The following is a 26,934-nucleotide window of genomic DNA, read 5'->3' as shown; positions in this document are numbered from 1 at the left end:
AGTTAAAGCTAACATTAGCTTAATAGCTTCACAAATACTAACACTGGAGAATGAGCCAGAGGACTAAACCAGAATTTAGTTTCAAACCAAAACAACTAACTAGTTTCATAAATCTTACCTGGACAATTTGCAGAGTTTTTTTCATTGTCTAATTCAGCTTTCATGGGTCTCTACTCGTTGTATCTCTCAGCACACCGATTGTGGTGCTACCGCAGTCTCTGCAGTGTTGAGGCATGCATTTAACGTAACATTAGTTGAAGGTGAGCCTCAAGCTCCAGGTTTTATAAATATTGCTTGATTCCCGCCCACTTCTAAGCTGCCCTGTCTGCGCCCTTTTAAAGACACAGGCAGTATTGCATGAATTCATCTTAAGCAGTATTTAATCAGAGCATGATACTTTTAGAGCACAAGCTGGCACACATTTTTCTGACTTTACCCTCTGTATGTGGACATCTTCTGAACCTTAGACAGATCATTCTTTAGAATGAAAGGAGCCTATCCTAGCATTTTCCTTGTGTGGACCACCCAAAAGGTCCACACAAGAAAGGTGTTCTGTCAGGGGTTGGTTCGCACAAGTATATAAAGACAAACCTACACACACACACACACACACACTGGGTTGGGCAGGGCAGGCCTGTGGTTAGCTATCCAGATGGTTTTAAGGTTAGTTAGAGAGTATGCTCCAAGGTGCTGTTTGCAACCAACGCAGTGTGTGTGTGTGTGTGTGTGTGTGTGTACGCGCACAGAGCTAGGGAATGTGTTATGCTAATGAATGTTCTCACAAAGATAGTTGTACAAGCCTACGTAAGTGAGAGACACTGAGATAAAGGAGGAGAGAGAATGATGGCATGTGTCAGACAGAGTTGACAAACTGTGAGGTTCCTCAATTCAAAAAGTGCTTGTGTGACTGGATAACATATGTTTTATGCAGATTTACAAGTAAAAGAAACTTATGTACTGGGAGGCATTTTCTCTCTCCCTCTCTCTCTCTCTCTTTGTATGGGTGTTTCTCATTTGTCACTCACTTTTTTTAAAACCTGCACAACTGTAATCAAAACCACAACCTTGAGGACTGTGCACAACTTTCCAGTTTGTCTCTCTTGCCTTTTTCTTCTCTGATGTTAAATCTGGGTTCCCAGACTTCTTTCACCCGCCTTATTTTTGTCTCTTTTACTCCAGTTTGTGTTATTATTATTATAATGGCTTCTCAAGCTGATATTGCAAAATCTTAAAATATATATTAAGTAGTACATCGATCACCCTACAATTATCACAATGCAGCATCTAATTTTGCAGTAGCTTTTTACGCTGCTTTGGGCTTACATACATTGTCAGTGCAAATGCTATCCTTATGGCCAAATTCCTCACCCATGGAGCACATCAGTCTCTCTCTTTCTTCCTCACGTGTGCTGTTGTTGCGTTTCTCTTTTGCCCCCTGCAGGAGAAAGAGAAGAAGTACATGCTGCAGGTGGACAACCTGAAGCTGCGTGATGTGGAGAAAGGCTTCATGTCTAGCAAGCATATCTTTGCTCTCTTCAACACTGAACAGAGGTGTTTTAAGACACATAAACACATCAGCATACAATGTACACTTACCGGCCACTTTATTAGGCACACCTGTACAATTGAATGTACTTCAATGTTACATACATGAGAGGGTCAGAATATTAGGAACACATCTGAATATATGTACACATTGTTGATCACATGATATGTTACAACATGATTTTGCAGCCAAGTTAAAATGTATTCTCTACCTGACTTTCATTCTTTGTTCAGACAAATGGAACAGTTACACAGAAATAAGTGAAATGCTATATACAACCTCAGCTAACTCCATTACAAATGAAAAATTGATTGCCATTACTATTGCTGTTGTTACTGCCTGTCCACAGAAATGTGTATAAAGACTACCGTCAGCTGGAGCTGGCCTGTGAGAGTCAGGAAGATATTGATGCTTGGAAGGCCTCCTTCCTCCGAGCAGGAGTTTATCCTGAACGGGTCACAGTAAGACTTATTTAGAAGTACAAACAGCATTAATATTGCACTTATTTATTTTTATCATGCATAGCTGAAACAATTTTACTTAAAATAACAACCACAGTAAACATTCTTACCCTTGCTTTGACAAAATTAAATAGACAAAAATATTATTGCTTTGTTTTTTACACGAGTTATCTAGAGTTTTTTATGTTGTTGTCTCTCATGTGCTATCTGTCTTTTTCAATGCTTTTTTCCCCCTCCATCACTGTTTCACCTTGTAGGAGAAGGAAGGAAAGGTACGTTATGTGAAATATGTTATTTTGGTCTACATAACACATTTGCATACTTTTTGTGCCTTTTATAGAAGGTTTTGCCCCAAAACAATGAACTAGCAGGACTTTATTTAAATGGAGTGACACTTACGTATTTGTTGGGCATCACATCTGATTTGATTAGCTGACAGTAACGGCTATTCAGTGGTACCAGCAGTTATTGTTTGCAGCAATAAGATGGGGAGCATGGTGTGACCATTGGGACTGTGTTCAAACAAATAACATTGTTATACAGAATATTTTATCCAAAATACTCCTTATAATAATAGTGATTTTAACCTCCTGTTTTGTCCTTTTTAACAGCTCTTGTTTCTCTAACGTCTTTCTCTACAATCAAACTCATTGCAGAGTGATGGTGGTGATGAAAACAGCTCTGACAAATTTGTGCACAGCATGGACCCTCAGCTCGAGCGGCAGGTGGAGACCATTCGCAACCTGGTCGACTCCTATATGGCCATTGTGAACAAGACTGTCCGTGACTTGATGCCAAAAACCATCATGCACCTCATGATTAACAATGTAAGCCATCAGTGTGGGAAGCAGCAGTTATTAAGAAAAAACAGAAAGTACAACTTTCATTACAAAACTTTTCTCTCCCTCTTGGTGTCCAGACCAAGGAGTTTATTAATGCTGAGCTGCTGGCCCAGTTGTACTCATGTGCCGACCAGAACACGCTGATGGAGGAGTCTCAGGAACAGGCCCAGCACCGTGATGAGATGCTGCGGATGTACCACGCCCTGCGGGAGGCCCTCGGCATCATCGGTGACATCAGTACATCCACAGTAAGCACCACCATGCCACCACCTGTGGACGACACCTGGTTGCAGGTGCAACGGAGCAGCTCCGGAGGAAGGTAAGGCATGATGGAAATAGAGAGAGGATAATGGAAGAATGCTAACATGCGACTTCATGGTTGACGTAACACTTCTCTAATGCTTGTTTTCTCAGTTTGTTCCCTCTCTTTTCCTCCAGGTCTCCAGCCACCAGTCCAACTCCAAGCCGTAGGGCTCCACCAGGACCCCCAACCCGCCCAGTCTCTCGCGGGCCTCCACCTGCTGGAGGACCCCCTGTCCCGTCTCGCCCTGGAGTTTCCCCCGACCCTTACAGTGGGCTGCCACCCACTGTTCCCTCCAGACCTAACCGTGCACCCCCAAGTGTACCCAGGTGAGTCAAAAGGTGATAGTTTTATACTCAAAAACCTAAAGTATGTACAGTAGACTCTACAAGGATAGTAACATTCAAACTATAGCTCATAATATTATGAAGAGCTACCCCAACCTGAAGTGTGGATACTGAGGGGGATGTGAAGACACCCAGATGAGGGGAAAAAGATAAATGGAAGCGGACAGTGAATGATGCTCAGCAAATTCAGCCTCACAATCTGATCTGAGCATCTCAAAATCCTCAAATTGTTGATTTTTTTTCCATCCAGTTCCTTTTCCTGTTTTACGGTCTATCCTGAGTGAGAGCTGAGCACATGTGACGTCGGTCCTTTCCTGCACTGTAACAGTTTGCACTCCTTTTCTCTTTTCTTCCCTTCATCACTCTCTCCCTCACCACACCTATATCTCACACATAACTATGGCTCCTTCTACAGAATCACTATCTCTGACCAGTGAGGACTAACGTTTCTGGTATGGTGGGTACTGTCTACTATCATCATCATCGCCATCCCCATCCCTTTCCTTCTTTTTCTACCTCTCAGAACACATCCTTTCACTGCATGGCATTTTCTTTTTCTCACTTCTTCTTTTCTTCTCAGAGTGCTGCAAGGGCAAACACACACACTTTCAGAGGGAATGTGTGTTTGCATCAATGTGTGACCTGATTGTGGTCATGACCTTTTGGAGTTGATGCTAATTCGTTTATTGAAGTCACTATGTCAAAATGGGAATGAAGAAATGTTCTCAGTTAACAGTAGCAGCCGGTTAAACAGATGCCAAATGTCCAAAGCTTAAAGACTGATGTTGGTTTTGTGTCAGTGTTGTGTGTGGTGTGTATATATATGCCATGACATCCCATCCATCTGTAACTACAGAATGTCACTGAGTGTCTGAAATTGTCCTTCAGAGTCATTTGTTTTCTGCCCAACAGAACTTCACTTTCTGTAACTGGGTGGGTAGAAGTTGAGGTCGGCAGGGTGTTGTAATTTAGGCTGCTTTTTGTATCATTGGAGCAGAAGTCAACTATATTCTATATGTTTTTAAACTGTGGAGGAAGAGAGATGAGTCAAAGATACTGTGTAAGGTGAAAAGAACAGGTATTCTAAAAACTATGAGAAGTTAGGCTGCTGTAGTTTGGCTATGATCAACAGATGCAACATAAAATGATGATGCCTGTCACAAATAAATGGTAAAAAAATGGTTTATTCAAAGTTGTATGTACTTCCAATTATACACCGCTCAGTTAATGTTCCAGTATGTTAAGAGATTTAGTCTAATAACCAGGGCTCAACAATGAAATAACATATAGTAAAAAGTCTTTGTAACTGCAAGTCACTCTACTGTTCTTAGATGTGGAGTAATACCTGGCCTGAACTGCAAACACATACTACTTGTACTGTAATTATAGTAACTGAGCCTAATATCTCTGCAATGTTGGTTGTGTCTCCGTGTTTCTTCCATGTGTTACCTCATATGTGGTCGACTGTGTGAGTGAAGGTGCAGTATTTTAGTGTCCATCCATCCATTTTCCTCCGCTTATCCGGGACCGGTTCGCGGGGGCAGCAGTCTAAGCAAAGATGCCCAGACTTCCCTCTCTCCAGACACTTCCTCCAGCTCCTCCGGGGGAATGCCGAGGCGTTCCCAGGCCAGCCGAGTGACATAGTCCCTCCAGCGTGTCCTGGGTCTTCCCCGGGGCCTCCTCCCGGTGGGACATGCCCGGAACACCTCCCTAGGAAGGCGCCCAGGAGGCTGCGGAGAAAGCTCATTTCAGCCGCCTGTATCCGGGATCTTGTCCTTTCGGTCATGACCTAAAGCTCATGACCATAGGTGAGAGTGGGAACGTAGATTGACCAGTAAATCGAGAGCTTTGCCTTACAGCTCAGCTCCTTCTTCACCACGACGGATCGGTACATCGACCGCATTACTGCAGAAGCTGCATCGATCCGCCTGTCAATCTCCCGTTCCATCCTTCCCTCACTCGTGAACAAGACCCCAAGATACTTGAACTCCTCCACTTGAGGCAGGAACTCTCCACCAACCTGAAGGGAACAAGCCACCCTTTTCCGACTGAGAACCATGGCCTCGGATTTGGAGGTGCTGATTCTCATCCCAGCCGCTTCACACTCGGCTGCAAACCGCCCCAGTGCACGCTGGAGGTCCTGGTTTGATGGGGCCAACAGGACAACGTCGTCTGCAAAAAGCAGAGACGAGATCCTGTGGTCCCCAAACCGGACTCCCTCCGGCCCCTGGCTGCGCCTAGAAATTCTGTCCATAAAAATAATGAACAGAACCGGTGACAAAGGGCAGCCCTGCTGGAGTCCAACATGCACTGGAAACAAGTCTGACTTACTGCCGGCGATGCGAACCAAGCTCCTGCTCCGGTCGGACCCCGTACTCCCGGAGCACCCCCCACAGGGCGCTGCGTATTTTAGTGTATGTGAAAGAATTTACACATGGGGGTCAATAGAAACACCAAATACTAATGTGTCTCCTTTCCATCCTCTCTTCTTTGTATCCTCTCCCTATGTTTGTCCATGGCAGTTGGAGACCCCCTCCCTCTCCAACCCACTAGACCTCTGAGCTCCTTCCTCCCTCCTCCCGTCATCTCTCCTTCTTCTGGATGAGAGGTCCTGGACAACAGCACCACCTCCTGGCCATTTTCTGCCTCGCCTGACCTGAGCTGGTTCCCTTCTCCTGCTCCTCCCTCACAACCAGCCATGTCTCTCTTTCTCTCCCCCACTCTCCTGTTTTACACAGAGATGCACAATACTTGAAACACCCCTGCACGACTGTCATACAAACATCCTGCACCCTCAGAATTTAAAGAAAGTATGTAGAAAATATTAAATAATTGATAAGAAACTGACCCGTGTATGTGCACATGTGCATGCACACTTGCTTACACACACACACACACACATATATGTATGTATACACACACAAACTTTGTTGCTGCATTATTTTATCAAGGCAGGCTCTGACCAGAAAGTGTATTATATATTGTAGTACGCCCTCCTGCAGGTAGCTGCATGCGAGTAGTCACACAAGAGCCAGAGCCTACATTTTTAGCTAAGAGGAAGGGAGTCTGTGACCTGGGTTGCAGCCCATGACTGTTAGATGCAGTAGCTCCTTGTACATCCTCATGGAAGAGGTTTTAAATATCTGGACTGTGTTTCTAAGTCACCTTTGATCACATTATGCGTCAAATCTCCTGATATATTGAACCTTGAAAACCTTCAGCATTTTATTGTTGATAATATACCATCTCTTTTCTGTTCTTTCCTCTTTTTGTCTTCTTTTCCTTCTCTCAGTGGTCACGGGGGTGAGTGAGAATATGAAAACAGCTACGGTCTATGTTTAAACTATCAAACGCTCCTTCTGTTCTCACACTGCTACCTGAGAGCCTGAGGTCAACCCATCTTTTTAGCTGTATTTCACTGCTGTCAGTGTGATGTGTTGTAGTTTGACCCCAGTCAAAAATACCAAACCCACCAACCACCACTAACTCACCTGTACCTCAGTTGGCGTCTTTTACAAACCCCTGAAACACATCATTGATCCTCTGTGACTCCTCGGCTGCAAAGCAAACACAACAAAGCATATTCCACTTATTTAACAGTAAATAGTTTATTATTGACATACGGTATCTTACTGTATTAATATATATGTATAGTACATCTTATGGGACTTGTACTTCTGTCTACAGCCATGTTTGAAAATGCTTAATATTTAAATTATGAATAAATTACTATAAGGGAATAACATTTGAAAATGTATAATGCAGTGATGTATATGGACATTGGAAAGTAGTTTGATATTTGTAGCAGACTTTTTTGTGCTTGTTCTTTTGTCTCTCTGTGCACAAGAGTAAGGAGGGGCAGCATGAGTGTGTGAAATCCAGCAGCAACCACCTCATGCATCTTGTTCAAACCGATGCGGATAGAATGACGACTTTATCCTGCAGGACCGCTGTGCTTTGTCAATGCATTAAAAAGCTTAGTGTACCGAGTTTCCTCCTTGTTTTCCTCTTTTGTCTCTTTATAATAGTAAACGTCAGCAGCACAGGGTGGGTTCAAGGAGCTAGACCATGACATTTTTAATTCGGGTTTCACACACACACAACTTTGCTATCATGACTGGGTAAAGCAATAGGCCTTCTGCATGAAAGACAGTTTAAAATGTGCTAGTAGGAAAATCACAGGTGTAAATAACGGTTAATAATGGCTGAATATCATTTAGCTGCTTAAGTTTCAGGGTCCTTGTAATTGTACTGATAGTAGGCTGAACACCGAGGCTTCGAAACCAGCACTTAAGGCACACTAGAATTAAACAGAGCCATTGTTAAATGTCACAAATCTAAATGTCTACGGTCAAGGTCATGTGTGCATAAAAGCATAGAGTAAATACAAAATGATAGTTAAGTTGCTCAGTCTGTTTTATTCAGCAGAAAGGGAGAAATGTTATTCAAGAAAAAAAAAAATCAGAAAGCTTCTGTCAGAAGCAGCCCTCAAATAAATCAGTTCTCTGAATGATCCTTCACTTTCATCTGACAGTCACTACTATACTAACTTATTCCAAATAAATATATTCTCGTTTTAGTCAATCTTTGTATTAAACCACAACCAGTCAGAAACCACCAACACCCCGATTCTGTACTAAACACAGCCAGCAAACATGGCTCAGCAGCTTTGCCTACACACCAGGCATAATGAATATACAATATGCTACACAGTTACAGTACAGTATGTACACCACCTCCCAATAAATACTTTCTTCTTGCTATTTGTATCAATCACGAGTAACACATTAAACAATGAATTAGTGTGGGAAGTCATTTTATCCACATTAATTTATTTTACAAGTCCCCAAATCCCTAGAACCCAAAAAAGAACTTTATAGCACGTTTACTTCTTAGTCTAACCACTCCCAAAAACAAAACAAAAAGGTTATTGGTGGTATGTTTCAAAGGAAACCAAAGAAAAGAAGCGAGGAATTTTAAAACCAAGAATATGAAGTACATTTTTTCACAACCAACCAGTTACTGTCAAAGTGCCGTGGTTTAGGGGAGATGCGTTGAATACTTGTCTCGTAAGCAACACCAACTGGCCTCCATATAACTTACATGTAATTACAGTTAGCTTTATATAATGTTTAAAACACCAGAATCTGCACCAATACACCAGTGGGACTTCTGTACGAGTTGCATTGGTGAGACCCTCAAGCCCACGCATGTGGCCTCAACCAAGACTCGTTCACAAATGGACAAGAAATGCGTTGTGTTGGCGAAGCGCTTGGCTATTAGGTATAGAGTCCTGCACTGAAAATAATAATACATCCAGTCTTCATTTGTGAAAATGAGCATCCCTCTCCTAAAGCTACATGCCAGTTGTGTCTTCATTAAACAAAAAATATGAGCTGCTGGCGCCAGTTGTGTCTTCATTAAACAAAAAAAATATGAAGTCAGTGGAGATGGTGGCATCCTCCCTAGTTTCTCTGTTGTATATGAAGATCACAAATTTGACCAGTTTTGTTCTCTAGTTTTGGAAAGAGGTTTATTTTCTTAAACTCTGACTGATCCCACACTTCTGAGAATATCATGACTTCTTGAAGTGAGCGGTCTCATTAATTTTAACATCTACTCAGATTTACATGCCTTCATCCTCCTGTGCAACACTGCACACACCCACACACTTTCAGTTAAATCCAGTTACTTCAAGTGGGACCCTCAGCTTCAGAGCGAGGCATCATAGGATTCCCCTTTATCTCCCAAAAGCTAAGAGGCTCTGTGGTAGAGCTGAGCTGAATGAGAAGCTTTGTACAGTTTTAGTGCAATCTTACTTTTAGAATCTGACAGAACTCTACAATAAGTACAACAGATGCAACTTCGGATGAAGAGGAAATAGTTTACACACACACGCACACTCCAGTTGTAAAGTTGTGTGCATTCTATCATATTTGATATGTAGAACTACAAACAAAATGTAACAGAAAAGAACACTCGTCAGTTTGTGTAGAACCTTAAAGACCCCATAAAACAGACGTTAGAGCTCAGCCAAATGCCTCAGAACACCTGACTGCAGAAAAATTGAAAAACAAAGATTTTAACACCAACATTTCCTGTAATTTCTTCAAATACTGTACCTAAATATCTGACATGCTAATGCCAAACTTAACACTGGACAGCTTGCAGAAACAACTATGCCCAAAGCATCCCCAGAACCCTAAGCTCTATTATCTAACAGTTACATTCTGAAGAAGACACCCCTTTTCACTTTGTTTTCAGCAATAATGGAGAAAATAATTACTCCTCAAATGAAATGAAACTGTTCTTCATGGGGTCTTTAAATCGCATCCATCGCCTCAATCGGAAACCACCTTTTAATAACAGTGGCCCCTGCCTTCAGTCTAAGAGGATGTTTGACAACATTACAACTCGTGTTTCACATATTAACAAATCGTTCTGGACAAAACATGACTTTTTTTTTCACAGCCTGGAGGAAAAAAAATGTACAGAAAAAGTAGACGGTACCAAATCTGTCACATCTCCCTCCACCTTTCTAAACCCGATCATGTAACTAGCCAGCTCTTTACTTTGGAAAAGAACTGCGCCTACGTTTTAAAAGCTTTTATGTGCATCAAAGTTTCTTTATTGACTTAACTTGAACTCCCTCTGCCACCCCAAACATCCTCTCACTGCACACTTCTCACATCACACAAAGAAACTGGTAAATATTCAGGGTATTACATTCAGATGCGATACTCTTTTTGGCATGTGTACTGCGAACTGTGTAAAACTGAGATGAAGCTGCTCATGAACAAGCTGCTAACTTTCAGCGCTCTATCAGTGTAAGGACAGAATATACAGCCCCTTTATTGCACTTATGTCACAGATGAAGATTAGAGGATGGGAATTAAAAACTGCAGTAAAGAGAATAATCAGATTGCATTTAGGCATACAAATGATCTCCTTTTTGGGAAGAGCCTTAAAGAAGAAACATAACTAATAGAAAAGACTGTTTTAACCATGCACACATTAATGCCAACACACAGAACAAGGAAGGGGCATTTCAATGTAACTGGCTCAAAAACATCCTTCTGTGACCAGTTATGTAGGGTGTCCAATTTCATGACAAATGTTTGTGAACATGATCCATACACTACAAACATTAAACTGTGGTGTTTAATATCCCGACTTCAGGACATGTAGCCATCTCTGTGAGGACACTCATTAATGTAATGCACTGTCTAGCCTCTTATACTACCCTTAACCTTCACAACTGTAGGCCTGACCTAAACCAATTTAATTACTTAAATCCTAAAAAAAAAAAAAAAAAAAGTTAGGCCTGGCCAAAATGTCCTCACTTTACCAAAATATCTTCCGGCCCATGTTATGAACCTCAACTGGTGCTCACAATGTACAGTATAGCCATGCAAAAATAGCCATACACACACCAGCCTGTCACACCAACACCTCACACCACCATGATCTTGACTTCGTCTTGTTCGTCAGGCCGGTAGAAGAAGGGGATGCATGGGTTCTCCCCAAGGAATGGGGGCGATCTTGGAGCTCCCTGGGGATTCTGGATTTCCTGAAGCAGCTGTATGATTTGCTGGGCTGTGCCATCCTCTTTGGGTGCCAGGAGCTTGGAGTTAATCTGGGCTGAACCGGTTGAAAGCTTCTGGGACGAGGGGGCTTCCAGGCCTGTGGTGGGCTCTGACAGAGGAATGACTTCCATGGCATCTACAGCAGAGAAAGAGAGGGAGAACGGCGTGGTGAAGTTATTGAAATATAAGAAGATGTGCATCAAATGACCACATTATGAAATACTGGTTTACCTTCGCTTCTGTCTCAATACCTCTCTTTCTGTGTTATGTTACTGTGGCATTGCCTTCAACTATCATCCTGCAATTTTTGCAAAAACACCGTGCATCCTGCTGTTCTTACAACAGCTATACACATCAGCAGATACAGAGAGACAGGTTTTGTCACTAAGCTGTAGGTGTCACTTCAACTTTGTAAAACCCCTTACAAATATCAAAAATAATTTTTTCTTAATCTAATTATTCTTTCTTTATGCCCTTTCCCTAATTCAGGTAAGTAATGTTATCCATCATCCACATTCATGTAGTGTTCTGATTTAACCCCCTCCATCCTGTGGGCTCACGATGAGCATGTTATTGTTTCTGATTTATGATGGAGCAAGTGCAGGATAGCAGCACATACTCCTGGTTGTAGTTACCTGCTGCACTGACAGCATTAAGCTCCGTGCGTGTGTACGCTTGGTGGTTCGGGTGAGTGTGATCCTCCCCAGCAGCAAGGAGGTCGGGGTTCACTGCTTCTGCACCAGCTACAGCTCCAGCGTCCAGTCGTTTCTCTCAGCCACGAGCCTCATCACTAGATCCTGCAGCTCTGCCAGTTTCACCTGATGGACAGTGGGGACGAGCAGGACAAAATGGTTTGTTAGAATGAGAACGTCCGGACTGTTGTAGCTTCTATTAAACATGATGATGAAATGACTGTGAGAAAGAACATATATTTAAGAAGTGGTCACTGCATAAGAGTTTTCTGATTCATTTCTTGCAAAAGCTTCTTAAATATTCAAACTGAATGCATCCATCTCATTTTGTAGATTGAAAGTAAAGTTCAGTTTCATTTTGTTTAAAAAGGTTTCTAATACAACACCTTCATCTCCTCCTTGTCCTGGGCCAACATGCTGATGTACTGCTCCTTCTCCTGGTGTTTCTGCTTCATGATGGCCCTCTGACTCTGGTACAGGGCTATGTACTCCCCTGGAAAGACATAAAAAGCCATTATACTAGAAATCTGTATGGTGACGAAGACCTTTTGTCCCTTTCTGACAAAGTATATAAAACACAACCAAAACTCATAACTAGCATGATCAGAATAATGGCCATAGGGGGAAAAAAAAACAACCTCATGTTGTTCATTCTCACCTATAGTGTCAGTCTCTCCAGACAGCTGAATGCATCGATGCTCCAGCTCCTCCACCCTCTCCTTGAGGTCAACTTTCTCTTGCATGAGGGAGGTAAAACGATGCTGAAGCTTTTCCATGGCAACCTGCAAAGCCTCATGAACTTCTACTGGCACTCCTCCTTCTAGGCCAGAGACAGAAGAGAGTACACATTAGGATTATTATTTAACCTCATATACTATATATGATGAGAAATCAGAGAATATAAACAGGCTCACTGTCCTGTTTCACAAACATAGTCCGGGCTTCCTTTAAAAACAAAAACTTCTCACTTCACACAAACCAACCATGGAGTTTTCCTGACCTGAATGTTCATGACTGTGTTCACAGTGACTATGCTGGCCCTGAGTGTGATCATGTTCATGAGGATGGTCATGAACAGGTTTGTGGCTGTGGTGCTGGTGTTCAAGTCTGAGGGCCACAGCAGCCTGCTGCCGTGCTACCATGTGGAGCCTGTGCTCCTCCTGAAGTTGCCTTCTGGCTTCATCCCTCTCTGTCTCCAACTGAGCCAAAGCTCCACGGATAAACTCCTCCTAGGGAAACAGCAAGTCGTGAAGAAAATGGTGGGAGGGAGTGGATGAACAGGGTGAAACAAATATCAACTTCAAACTTTGCCTTCGAAATTTCTTAACAAAGCAAAGGACAATGATAAATCCTAAAAGTGTATTTGCATTTGAAGAAAACCAATCACCACCCTCCTCACCATCTCCTTCTGGCTCTCAAAGTCTTCTGGGATGACTATGGCAGAGGATGTCTTTGGACTGTCTGGAAGGGACTGGCTTTCCACACCATCTCCTAAATGAAATAATGACAAATTAAGATTAATTAGTCAGACTGCAACAGTTATTTACTCTCCTCATCTGTAGCTAGCGCACAAGAGCATATCTGCATTTGCAGGCTCAAACTACTGTAGACAGACTACAACTGCAGGTCTGAAATTGCTTGTGCTGCTCTACTAGTAAAAGCTTTGCATCAGTTACACTATGTCCTTAAGAGTTTTCAGTTTCTAGGCTTATGTTTCATTTCCTTTAAATTAAAGAACGTGAAACAGGAAAACCATTATGCTGCTGAAAATCTGGGTCACAGCCATCACTGTGAAGGTAACCTGGGTCCTTTTCTTTGGCACCAATTTTCATAAGCAGGACACACAAAGAAAAAGTTCTGATAATGAATAAACAATGGGACAAAAAGTACCAATATACCGGTACTCATAAAAAGAAGTCCTACCTTGGTCTATGGATGATGTTGCAAGAGCTGAGCTGTTGAGCAGCTCCCTCACCTCAGCCTTCAGCTGCTCATTGTCTTTGACTAACTGCTCCAAATGGTCCTGTTGGGGAAGTCAGTCATTCAAAGCAATGAAGAAAAAACTGCTTCTTGTTTGACCACATCAGAGAGACAAAACGGCACATTTTAAAAATGAAGCTGCTTCTGCTTAGCTGTGTATTCTATTAAAATGAAAAGCACAGACTGGCAGCCATTACTTTTGAAGAAGCCGGTTAAATCTGTTGCTTCTCAAATGGTCACATTAACAGAGTTTTATTTCTGAAAAACATACCTGTGCTTGTTTGAGCTGACTGTGACTGATCTCCAGCTCTGCACGGCCCTGGCTTTCATCATGCTGCAGCCGGTCCATGAGCTGGATCTGCTGCAGAAACTGTTTGTGGAGCTGTTCCCTTTCTGAGACCAGGGCCTGGTAGGCTGCATAGTACTGCTGCAAGTGGTGCAATACCTGGTCCCTCTGCTCCATCAGAGCTCGAGTCTCCTGATTTTTCAATTCCAACTGAAGGCAAGAAAATGAAAGTTATACTAAAAGGATGCAGAAAATAACTGGTGTCAAAAATGTGTCTCCGTCTCCTGTTGTACAATTGTGTTTGTGGAAAAAGAGCGGTGTGTGTGTGTCCCCATACTTGCTCCTTGACATTGTGCAGTTCCTCTTGCAGTTCACCCATTCTACGAGCCAGCTCCTTTTTCACATGATGCTCTGACTGGATGGCAGTGGTCAGCTCCACGTTCTCATTAGTCTGTACAAATGAAGAATTAGCAGAAATCTTGGCCTGAAGTCAGTAGTCTACCACACCCTGACATTAGACTGTTAGGTGGGTTGCAAATAACTATTACGGTATGCGAAACTCAGAGGGCAGGAAGTGAAAAACTGAATGAAGAGATGTATTGAAGTCCCCCCCCCCCCTTATGAACAACTACTTTTGGTACTCGATAAAAGCTTCATCTCTTTGTCGGTGTGATTGATCTGATCAACTGTAAATGACACACTCTTTAAGCATTTTGAGAGCTTGTGATTGTACTGCCTGTGTAGAAAATCACTCCCTGCCTTCCATCTGCAATTTGCGCTACAGCGACAGTGACAGTACGTCATATACAACCCACCAATTCAAAAAGGCCAACAGAATGCAGGAAAAATAAATGCCATATCAGGAAGTTAGGACAGACACAAAAATGCTAAGTATACACTGTAAATAATGATAAATGTGCCTTTAAAAAAGGATAGACAGCGAGCTTTTCAGCCTCACCAGTTTGACAAAACCGTTCTGTAGCTCAGCCAGCTGGTCTTTCAGTGTACGGTTCTGGGTGAGAGCACGACTAATAGTGGCCTTGTCTGACTGAACATCCTCCAACATGCGCCGACGGTCCTCCGTATCCTGGGTTTGGTTCTCCACGTGCCGCTCCATTTCATTCAGACGCATCTCCTGCTCTGCACACAGGCGGCTCAGCTGCTCGTTATCTCGCAGCTGGGTGAAATATTACAGAGGCTGACTGTAGAAACTTCAGGCCTTAGAGGTTCAATGGTATTAGTACTAATGTTCTTTAAAACATTCAGTCAATTTGTGTTTTGTTAAAACTGTTAAATATTGACCACTATAATAAATTCCCTTAAGTATCTAGATTTGATTGGGGGACAAAAAAGCAAATGTAATACATACTTGTGCCTGGTACTCTGCAATAAGGGCTTCTTTCTCCTGTTGTAGACTGTTGAGGGCCTCCTGCAGAGCCACTTCACTCTCTGATGGCCCTGAGGACTGAGGCCCTGCATCATCCTGAGCCTTCCTCTCTTGTGACAGCAACGCTGGAGGAGAAAAAGGTGGATTACAGTAATCAGGTTTAATAATTTTGCTACAGGGCAATACACTAGGTAATAGTGTGACCTGCATGTGCTCACTGTTAATGTTACAGTGCATATGATGAGGCTTCTGGGATTATGCTAACTAAATATTATCATACAGAAAGGATAATGTAGTAATCTGCTATTTGAATGCTTGACAATAAGTGAAATTCAGCAGTGGCATTCATCCTACTATGGAGGGTAAAAGACTGAAGCACTCCGACTGCCTTATAGCCTATAACAGACATGTTTCAGCGCTAAAAAAACTTTTGATAAGAGCATCAAAACACTATTATAGCAGTCTGTCCCTCTGAGGTTTGCTGTCATTAATCAGAGGTCAAAGCTGTTCTTCACATCAATAATGAAGCTGGAGGAAAGTAGTGAGGAAGAGGAATAAGCAAAAGAGGGCTGCAGCGTGCACCTATTACCTGCAGCATTTTTTAGCTCTGCGATGCTGGCCTCCAGTTCTTGGACTCGATTGATGTTTCTGTCCCTCTCCTCTGCAACTAATGACACCTGCACAGATAAAGAACACATCAATGAGTCTTTTGTTTGACACCAAAACAACAACAAAAAACATACTCTACTTTCAAAGCTATAGTCAACCATAATGTCTATGTTATTGTTACTGTGTAGTGTACCTGTGTTAACAGCTGCTCTGTTTTGTCCTTCCATACACGTCCCTCCTCCTGGATCTGCTCCGCATAGCAGTCTCTCTCTGTCTTCAGCTGGGTGACTGACTCCGTCAGCTACACCACAAATATAAAGAGGTAATGATGTTACCATAACAAGACTTAACAAGCAGGTGGTTAGTCATAAATGTCAAAAGCTTCTTGGTCATTTTTTAATAATAAAAATTTCAGTTTGCAAGTTTGATTTACCAAATCATGTATGGAAATAAAGAGGGAAAACTACGAAGGATATACGACATTACATTAGTCAATGTAATCCAAAAATAACAAGAACATTATGATGTCTGTGGCTGAGGTATATGTTTCTGTCCACAAACTGAAGCCTCCAAGTTACCAGCCACACTGCTTCAGGCAAAAGATAAGTGTAAGATATAAATTCTTTTATAAAGACCTGATGAGTCTGTGCCTCCAGATGTTGCTTCTCTTCCAGCAGTAACTGAACCTGCTGCTTGGCACTGGTGGGATCTGACTGACTAGAGCACTGGAGAAAAATAAAAAGGACAAACACTAGAGTGAAATACTGGTTAATACCTATATGACATATGGCTCCACTGCAGGCAAACAAACTGAATTTTCTATGCTGAAGATCCACCACTTCCATTTACTGATATAAAAAAAAACGTGTTTCAACGTCTATGCACTGTCAAATGCTGTGCCTATGTTTTAACGCACCTGTTGCAGCATGATTTCAGCCATCTCGAGCCTCTTTCGAAGATCTTCCACCTCAAGCCTCATTGCTCCATTCTCTTGTGTACTTAGTTTCAACTTTTCTGAAAACTCCGAGCTCTGCTGCTTTGACTCTTCACTCAAATTGCTGGAAACACACACATATACAGAGATTGTTGGTCATTTCTAAACTCCCAGATCTAAAAGGAGTTGGGGAGATTTGCTCATGCCATCTGTTGCAGTGCATACAATATGATGGATCTGAAACACCATCTTTGATTTTAAAGCAAATCTTCTGCAGTAAACATTGGTAATAGTAGGCTAAAGTGACTTACTTTAGTCTAAACACCTCTAGCCTCAGACTGTCTCTTTCCTTTACAAGATCTTTGTTGTGCTGGAGACAGAAAAACATATAATAAAAAGACAACTGAAATGAGTACATGCAGTTAAACATTAATACTGCATGTGCATTATTAATTTAACGTTAAATTCTGTTTATGGGGAGTGATGGCTTCAAACCTTTTCAAACTGTTTTTGCTGTGTTGAGACAGAAGAGAGAGTTCTTTCTAGCTCCGACACTCTTTGCTTTGTTGCCTGCAGACGGTTATTCAACTCCTCTGCCTCAGCTATACACACAGACACGAACAGAGACACACACAGAGTTAACTGACTGCGGTAGGGACAGAGTCTTGCCAATACAAAAAAAAAAAAGAAGAGAAAACTCATTCAAGTGTGTTTCACTGATTATTACATTCACGCACCTGTTTTCTGTCGTGCAGCCTGTTGTGTGTATTGTAGTGCTGTTTGTAGCTCTGATTTCTCTGACACCAGTATGCCAATGGTCTGGATATGAACCTGAGGAAAGGCAAATGGAGAGCACAGCTCTTCATGCGTCAAGGCAGTGTCAAGTGATTTTACATAAAGGTCCATTCTGAATAAAGGTCTGTCAAGGTGAGCAGGCAAGGAAGGAAGGGTTGGAATGGGGTAGGTGTGTTCTCAGATCAAATTTCTATCCATTTTATACCAGGAACTTTTAACAACATACACTGATATATTATAAAGATACACAGTGAGTGTTTTTTCTAGCTAAGAGTTTTAGAAATGCTAAATCCAAAGAGAAATTTGTGTTTACACATTTACCTGTAATTGCTCCCGCATTGCTCCCTGCTCCTTTGAAAATCTCTGCTCAAATTCTTTTCTCTCCTTAAGGAAGAAAATATGAAGTTAAGGAATTACCAGGAAGGAACGCAAACATTCAATAGACTGGAAAAGAATGGAGACAGGAAAGAAAAAAAAAGCTGTTAACCTTTTGTAGTTGATCTGTGAGCTCCTGAGACTGCTTCGCCTGCCGGATTAACAAGGCAAATATTATGCAAGATCAGTATTTATTTAATCAACCAAGAAGTGTTGCCCAATTCAAAATAACTCAAATAACTCATTTGCATGCCAGACAGGAACCTGCTCTGTTGGTTATTTACATTATATTAACCTTTTGACATTATCAGTGTTAGTGTGCTAAACTGTGGGTTCTGCACTCAAAGTGCTCCTTATGCTGTGGTTGTACAGTATTTAACAGATATGTATTTTATCAACCTAAGTGAAAGATAAATACCATGCATGATGTCTTGAACTGTGTGGTTTCTCAAGATGACATGCAGAAAGCATACAGTACATGCGCTGATGTTGTAATTAACTGTGGGAGGCTGCAAAGTGGTTCCTGCAATCACACAAAGGTGTGCACACAAACAAACACACACACACATACACACACACACACACACACAGCTTCTTACCAGCTGATCTAGCTTGGTATTGAGCTGAGAGTTTGTTAGGTTGCTGGACTCCAGGGCGGCTGCCAGCTCCTGGTTCCGGCTCTATCACGTGCACACATGCAGGAAAGTGGTGGGAAGAAAAAAAAAGAAGACAGGGATAAAGTGCAGTGGCAGAAGCAACACAAAGAACATATGGGAGGAGGAAGAAAATTCAAAGGCAAATCATTAACAAGAGGCAAACGATACCATCTTTATGAGTGGTGCACAAATGTGTTTTAATATTGACATTGACAGTGCTAAAAGCTTCCAAGCTCCACTTAATGGGGCAATCAATGTCCACAGCATGTTCAATGAAACAACATTATATGGTGCAAAGAGCCAAGACAGAAATGTTTGTGTAATGGTGTGTTTCTGTACCTCTCCTGCAGCCTAGAGAAAATTCATTGTGGGCAATATTTTGATACTGTATTGAGTTTCACTTTATATGCAGGCACACTGTGATACAATGATCCATGGGCAGTTCTGGTTATATCAGGAATCCAAGGGATTCATGGACAGCAGAAGAATATGCCTTTTACTATGCTTCTGTCACTTTACTGTGAATGGCACTGCATATAAACAGTATATGGCTTAAGTGATTTCTTACTTGGGTTTTACATTTCAGAAACCATCTCTAGTTAGTTGGAAATGTTTGCTTTCCATCTTACCTCCAGTTCTCTCTCGCTGACTGAAGATGCACCATCTCCGTTCACATAAGTAGCAGATGACTGAAACAACACACACACACACACATTAATGTGCTTCCAGCACAGAAAATTCATCACATTTAAGTATGTATACTGACCTTAGACATCCTTAAGTTCACAAACGTTAATGTTGCAAGTGACAATAACACAATTGTGTACATGCTTGAATGAAAAATGGCCTGTCTGTAAAAGCTCAAAACAGAAACATAGCAAATGCATTGCAGATGGGCAACAAGCTTAGTCAGCTGTGGTAACACTTGCATTTTTCCACCATGTCAGGCAACATTAATGTATTTTCTTGTAAAATTAACAGTTTGCTTATTATATTTATGCATTGCCCACTATTATATCAGCCAGATGCTTATCTGTACTCATCCTATTAATCCTTTTAGTCCATAGGTTAAAAGGTCAGTCCAAACTGAAATCTAACAGAATGTACACATTGTGGTTTTCTGCAGACTGTGCAAAAACTAAACCAAGTTCAGAGGAAATATCTCAAGCTGGTTTGGTGCATCAGTTGATGCTGTGAGTGTGCTTGAGGCCACTGAAAAGAACTGGCAAATTTTAAAATGCTTCCAGTGGATTTCATCCAAGAATAGATGCAACACACCCTCACTGTAAGTGCACATCCGTCACCACCGATGTGTATTAATGTTAAAAGCCCACCACCGTATGACAAAGATATGTGTGTGAGTGTAAGACAAAGACAGGATGCCACTGGTAGTTCTAAAAATCATACCTCAGAGACTAGGCCGTTCAATTGCTGTGAGAGCTGTCGCAGGCTCTCTGTAGAAGATAGTGGCCTGCAGAATAACACAAACATAAATACACACGCAGACACAAACAGGCTAGACATTACATTTGGCTGGACAATGCATCTCCAAATCCAAATTCTAAACATACAGTACGTTAACTGTTTTAGGGAAACATGAAACTGTACTAGAGCAGGACCTTGGTATCTGTATTATGTGTGGTGAGTTTTTCCATAAAACAATGTAAAGGAGGGTCAGGTAACCCACCTATTTTCTTCAGCCAAACTCTCGTCGCCATTGGTATCAGGGCAGTCCTGCAGATAGCAAGAAACATATTAAAAGAGGAAAAGAGTCAGAAGAGAATGCAGAAAATACAGGGATCACATTTGAGAAATAAAGAGCATATTAAGCAGATCAAAACACCACCAACAACAAAAGCAAGCTGGATCTGTTGTTTTCATCACACACATACAGAGCCTTCAGGAAGTATTCAGGGCCCCTTGATTTTTGCCCACTTGTGCTGTAGATTCAACTTGAAATGAACAAAATTGCCATTTTGCCCATCAATCTATGATTTATCATAGTAAATTAAACTGACACTGATCTTAGTGAATAAATGGAAACTGGCCTTGATTTTAGTTACTGAAGCTAACTTGACCTTAGTGATTAGATGTAAACTGACTTTGATTGTAGTGAATAAATATAAAGTGGCATTGATTTTAGTGATTAAGTGAAAATTGCTTTTGATCTTAGTGATCAAATGTAAATTCAATTTGATGTTAGTGAGTAAAGTGTCAAGTGTTCAGACCCATAATTCAGTACTTTCTTCTTGGGTGAGTCTCAAATAGCTTTGCACACCTAGACTTGGGCAGTTCATCCCAATGTCCTCTCAAGCGCCGTCATATTGGATGACAAGTGTCTGTGAACTGCTTCTCCACAAATGTTCAATGGGGTTTAAATTGAGCTTTGGCTGGGCCACTCAAGGACAGTCAGAGACTTGTCCAGAGGCCACACCAACATTATTTTGGCTGTATGCTTCGGGTTACTGTCATGCTGAAAAATGAACTGTCACCTCAGTCTCAGGTGGCATGCACTCTGGAGCAGGTTTTCTCCATGGATCTTTCTGTAATTGGCTACATTCATCCTTCCCTCAGTTCTGACCCCTCTCCCTGTCCCTGCACTGTGCTCCTGGGAACAGTCAGTCAGAGGTTTAGAAATTGGTTTATAGCCTTGCTCTGATCTAAGCCTCACCACAATGTTATTGTGTAGGACTACAGACAGTTCCTTGGACTTCATGGCTTAGTTTTTGTCCTGACATGCAGTGTGAATCATGAGACAGATACTGTATATACACAGATATCTGCCTTTCTAAACTATGTCCAATCAGTTCAGTTTGCAACAGATGGATGTCAAGCAAGTTCTAGACATATCTCATGGATAATTAAAGCAAAAATGCCTCTGAGCACAATATGAGGTGCCACAGCAAAGAGTCAAAATAAGACATTTCAGTTTTTGATTAAAATTTTTTTTTTTTTAAAGTGCAAAAACTTCTAAAAAAAATCGCTTTGTCATCATGAGTTAATAAGTGTTGACTGATGGACAAAATGTAATCAATTTAAAATTAAACCTATGTTACACCAAGCCTTATAATCTTAGCTACACTTGACAGGAGTAAGACTGACAGAGATCATATGATATAAGACAAAAGAGGAATAAAAAAGAGAAAAATGACAAAAGAAAGAGGCACACCTGGAGGTCAGTGCTGTGATCAACAGACTCAGGGTTATTAGTAGTGTTAGCACTAGCGGGGTTAGAAATAGGAGAGCCACGACCAGGCTCATCCTCTGGGTCTTCCAGCAGCTGAGGAACTGAAGCCTCCACGTCAGCAAAGGTCTGAGGTGAGACATATACAAAAACAATGCACACGCTGGTTTAATGCACAGAAAAATAGCAGTTTTGATGAAAGGGCAACATAAAGACCACACTGATATCTCAAACTGTGTATGTGTTTACATGCACTAAGAGATTAAGGTGATAGTTTCAAATGAAGTCAGTTATGTCATTTATACATCAGATGATTTCACAATAGACCACAGAGCATCTCAATGTAAGATCTGTTACTTGTGGTGATAGTAGCAGGAAAGCAGTTTCACTGCTGCCCACCACTTCTACTCATGGAGCTCTTTCTGAAAAAATCTGCAGAGTAAAAGCACTAAAAGAACTCAGACTATTCTGTTTAAGTGCCAACTGTGATTTGAATGATAGACAAATAACTACTTAGTTACTCTGACCTTCATGTGAGGTAGACATTTTAAATAACCTGCAATAACAAAACAGTTTCGAGAGTGCATGTTAAAAATGAGCTAGAAATCAACAAAGACAAAAGTAGCAAGGACAGATAGAGCTATAAAGTGAAACACACACATACATCTTGGTTTCCTAGATGCATGCCTGCATGATGTATCCAGGTGCTCATAACGAAACCATGCAACGATTGAGACACATGCCACACACTGCACACACCCTTTCAATCCACATTGTTCTTCTGCGTTAGATGGTGAACTGTGCAAGTTCACTAAGAACACTGGGATGAAGTCAGAGAAATAACCACGTACCCTCCACACTTTTAAACTATTAATCCACTCTCTTGACATGGATTTTAAAAGCACAGCACCAATGCAAGAATTTGCACTTAACTTTATCAATTCTTTCTGGTCTATTTGTCAGAAAGAATAAGTGCACTTCACATAAGAGGGAGGTGAGAATGGGGAAGCGAGGTTACAGTAATAAATACCACATGAAGAACAGCTATTTACAGCAGAGGAGAAAACACGAGCAGGGAAAAAGAGACAGAGGCTCACCTGACTGTTGCCATAAGGAGGCAGGACTACTCCATTGGTTTGACTAAGTGCTTTCAGAATACTGTCAAACTACAGAAAAGAGGAAACAAGGGTGACGAGTGAAAGAGATGCAAAAAGGGGAGAGAACAATTTAGAAAATGAAAGACATGGAGAATGAAAAGCAGCTGCTACAAGAAATCTTAGGAGGAAGAGGTATAGAAGTGGGAAGGGCACATAGGAGAATTGTGAGGCTACTGACTGATACCACTAATCAGAATCAGAATAACACAATTCAAATAAAAATGACTCAAAAATATTGCCTTTGTGGAGAAGCACAATCCACGACTACACATGCTGTTTTGGCTTCATCTAAAATAAGCTCTACAAACTAACACATTAGACCTGCTCACATTTCCCTTTGCCACCATAAACAGTAATAATTATTTGCCTATTTTTTCTGGTTAGAAGTTGGATTTTCATAATAAAGCAAGAATCTTAATAACATGACATAGGCTATCTTCATAAGTGGCCACTGTTGCAAAATGTCCAGTCTTATCTCACACAACATGAATCTTTCCAATGTTGATTTCTAATGCCAGTAAGTTTTCTCTGATTATGTACATTTAATTATTAATTAGGTACAGGCACTGTTGATTTGAAAACTTATTGTATACCTGCCCACATTCTGTCTGCAAACCTGATGGTCAACTGACTTCTACTGCATTGTAACCTGAGAAATCCCACCGTTATGGCTAGGGCACTAAAGTCATCTCTGTCTCTAAGATAACCAGTATTTCCACTGTATCACTTGGCCAAAAAATAGATGTTAAAGTTGCTAATGAGTAGTCGACACTGCGTGGGAAGGGAAAAAATGCCAACTCAACAGTAAATTAGCTATATCATCTCACAATCTGCAAACTGTTTTGTGACAATAAACAAGTCTGCCAGCCTGTAGTAACCATTAAACTAACTATTGCAGTAACACAGGTTGTATGTACTATACGTAATATGCACGTACATATAACATACTCATTAGATTTACTCTTTTGTCTGTCTGTTGTAAGCAGCCAACATAACAGTAAGTTTTAATGTTTTCTGAATGTTACACAAATGATTGCAATACATATAGCTAATTAAATTATTTTTACATGGCACACTGGATTTGAGAAACCAGACATAACAAGGACAGAGAGAGACTGTCTGGGACAGAGATTGTTATTTCAGCAGTAAAATCAGAACAATAAACAGGCAAACAATGAAAAGTAGGACTGACTTACATTGACTGGAGAACTTCTCTCTGTTGATGATGACTCAAGTTGGCCCAATCCCTTCACCTTCCTCTTCTTCTTGGCCCCTGCCCCACCACCTCCTCCACCCTTCTCTCCTCCCACACTAGCAGGGGAGCTCTTCTGCTGAAACTCCTTCAGCTGAGCAGTACATGAAATAAGGAAACATTAAATGTGAGTAGGAATGCAGCAAGTATTTCTTTTCTGCCAGGAAGAAAATCTCTAATGTAGCTAATCTTATTACTCTGTACAAATCCTGCAGTCGGCTGCTAGAACTGCATCCAATTTTCAACCAACTGGAGACACTGCTCTAAACAAGTCATCTCTAACTTCTGGAAGTTTTTAATGCTAACTGGAAACGTAGGAGATGTGAAAATGGTGTCAGATGAAGCAGGGATGCACTTCTCCCGTTTCTGACAAAACACCAGCTACTTAAAAGATTCTGCTTCAGGAGTAGACTACAATGCACAGCTGCTATTCTATGGCTTCCTGTTCTAAAATAAACTAGATAAAGTTTATTGGCTATGGGAAACTATGGTCATGTATGTTACTCATGTAAAAGTTGATAGACTTCCTCGTTCTTCTGTGCGTTTGGGCATGTGACAACTGTCGTTGGCGACCAGGGAATTTTTGGGAAACTACTGGATCTGCCATTTCAAAGTACTGGGGTTGAATCGCAGTGAAATGTAAAATGTTATCAGCACGACCACTCGCATCAAGAAAATGCTGGCAAATCATTTCATGAAGCAAACGTTTCACAGGTGATGAGGCCATTTTTCTGGCTAGCCTAACAACACACAGCAGGACAGGGAAAAGGGGTGTCAGCTGTCAAAATAGACCCCGTCACCCTATCCTGCTAGCTGTGCTACAAATGTAGCTGGGAGTTTCTTTTATTTTAAAATTGCTGTTTCATGGTTATTTTCTTAGGTAATAGAATCGTCTTACAAAACAAGGCAGAAACACGCTCGTATACTGTGTCATTCTTTTACACTCACATAGCTAACTACTCATTAATCAGCCAACATTAACTTGCCCTAACGCTAGCGCGTTTAACGTTAACTACGTTTAAAGCTAGCTAGAAAGACACATGGACGCAATGGGCAACGTGAGTAAGTTGAGTTAAACACTGATTAAACAGCGCAGAATGTTACAAATGCCTTTGCGAGCTTAAAAATCCTCAACATAATCTAGTAAAGTTAATGTTATCAGAAGAGGCCCAAAAGAAACACCGGTCACTCCTGCGCTCTGAAGCTTCCGGGGGAGCGACATAGACTGGACAAGCGACAGCGCAGAGCTCGGTCGACGTGTAATGACACGTAAAGAAATGTATAACCAGACGAAAAAGCACCAGCAACATACACCCGCAAACGAGAAACCGTATCAGTGCTTGCCGTTACATTTAGCCGGGTCATTTGTAATATAATTTACCTTCTTCTTAGCTGCAGCGAGCTTTATTTGCCTGCTCTGGTCGGCCATCCTGCTACTCTGATCAAACGACCGTACCACGTCATCAGTAAGGAGCCTGGCCCCCTCTGCCGTTAGGCGGCGCAGAACTCAGGCCATGAGCCTAATCTTAAATAAATAAATACATTTAAAACAAAAAAAACGGGGATTAGCCAAAACCGGGCCTATTTCTTATTTTATGGCAGTTTAAATGTACAAATATAATTGTATGTACTTCTTTAAAATGTCTTTATATGACAGTTAAGATGTCAGATCCTGTAAACAATGTTGAAAACAAAACCTCACTGTGATCTGCATTGTTGTAATAATGACGACCGAGCATCATGCATATCTTGACAGTCCAACCACTGTAATTATGCATGGCACTGGAGGAAAGTAGGGCTCCTGGCTGTTCATGCAAAGTCACTGAAATATGGATCAATTCAAAGTTAGGACCCCTATTCTGTGATGGTATGTGTTCTTTCCCAGAGCTCAGAGAATTGAATGCAGTGACTAACACCGATGCAGTAGGGGGCGGTATGCACTTTAATCGTTGGTTCGCAATTCGCCAGAAAACAAGCAGGGGAGGAAGAAGAAGAAGTAGCAGAAGAAGAAGAAGAAGAAGAAAAAGAAGAGGAAGAAGAAGAAGGAACCAGCAACTCCCAAGGAGGAGCACCAATAGAAATGTTTATATAAAATCCCACAATTAAACATTAAATAATTAAAGGTAGCCCATGCCTGACAAAAAATAAATGAAAGAAAACTAATCCTTTTTTCATGTTTTAAAAACAATATGAATTGACTTGTTCAAGAAACACCTAGAAGATGATGTCATATTCTTCATCGGTTAGTCCTGCCTTATTATTAGTGTTTCAAGTATTTCTACACATCTTCTGAAATCAAAGTGTCAGGAATTTTCTAAAAATCACTATCAGTGTTGCAATGTCATAACCCTGCCTCACCAGCCTGGCCATAATCTAGTTAAAAGGCTACATAGATTTTCTTTTCTTATCCTGTAATTCCTAAAGAATTCCTGGAGGAAAAACTCTCAGAATTTTTTTTTTTAGAAATCAATGTCTCTATCATGAATAAAGGCATGGCTAGTGATAACTAAAAATGATCCTTGACTCATAAAAATTCTGGAAAAA

The 26,934-nt window shown here is 41.3% G+C and overlaps 2 protein-coding genes across 5 annotated transcripts in view; one reads left to right on the top strand and one right to left on the bottom strand.

Moving 5' to 3' along the window:
• dnm1a (dynamin 1a) overlaps positions 1 to 7,482 on the top strand; it is a 45,267-nt gene extending 37,785 nt beyond the window's left edge. For all 4 annotated transcript variants that reach the window (XM_020600808.1, XM_020600806.1, XM_020600807.1 and 1 more), the window contains 7 exons: positions 1,442 to 1,551; positions 1,896 to 2,007; positions 2,265 to 2,279; positions 2,664 to 2,834; positions 2,927 to 3,168; positions 3,288 to 3,479; positions 6,020 to 7,482. In XM_020600808.1, coding sequence (XP_020456464.1) covers positions 1,442 to 1,551; positions 1,896 to 2,007; positions 2,265 to 2,279; positions 2,664 to 2,834; positions 2,927 to 3,168; positions 3,288 to 3,479; positions 6,020 to 6,050 — 873 coding nt within the window. In that variant the 3' untranslated portion in view covers positions 6,051 to 7,482. The remainder of the gene's footprint in view (positions 1 to 1,441; positions 1,552 to 1,895; positions 2,008 to 2,264; positions 2,280 to 2,663; positions 2,835 to 2,926; positions 3,169 to 3,287; positions 3,480 to 6,019) is intronic.
• A 1,529-nt stretch (positions 7,483 to 9,011) lies between these two features.
• Positions 9,012 to 25,891, bottom strand: golga2 (golgin A2). Its single transcript, XM_020600891.1, is given in 29 exon segments — positions 9,012 to 11,219; positions 11,719 to 11,841; positions 11,844 to 11,901; positions 12,162 to 12,268; positions 12,434 to 12,595; positions 12,776 to 13,004; positions 13,175 to 13,266; positions 13,699 to 13,798; positions 14,027 to 14,251; positions 14,379 to 14,492; positions 15,000 to 15,218; positions 15,411 to 15,553; positions 16,018 to 16,105; positions 16,231 to 16,338; positions 16,673 to 16,762; positions 16,954 to 17,095; positions 17,283 to 17,341; positions 17,467 to 17,573; positions 17,709 to 17,802; positions 18,088 to 18,150; positions 18,254 to 18,292; positions 18,741 to 18,821; positions 19,427 to 19,486; positions 20,205 to 20,268; positions 20,485 to 20,531; positions 21,967 to 22,110; positions 23,079 to 23,147; positions 24,335 to 24,484; positions 25,772 to 25,891. Coding segments are annotated over 29 exon segments (3,294 nt in total). The 5' UTR covers positions 25,820 to 25,891; the 3' UTR covers positions 9,012 to 10,950.
• Positions 25,892 to 26,934: the final 1,043 nt, after the last annotated feature.

Source organism: Monopterus albus, unplaced genomic scaffold (assembly GCF_001952655.1).
Source record: "Monopterus albus unplaced genomic scaffold, M_albus_1.0 scaffold49.1, whole genome shotgun sequence".
Classification (NCBI taxonomy): domain Eukaryota; kingdom Metazoa; phylum Chordata; class Actinopteri; order Synbranchiformes; family Synbranchidae; genus Monopterus; species Monopterus albus.
The sequence above is the reverse complement of the archived record's forward strand: the minus strand, read 5'-3'. Positions and strand labels throughout refer to the sequence as shown.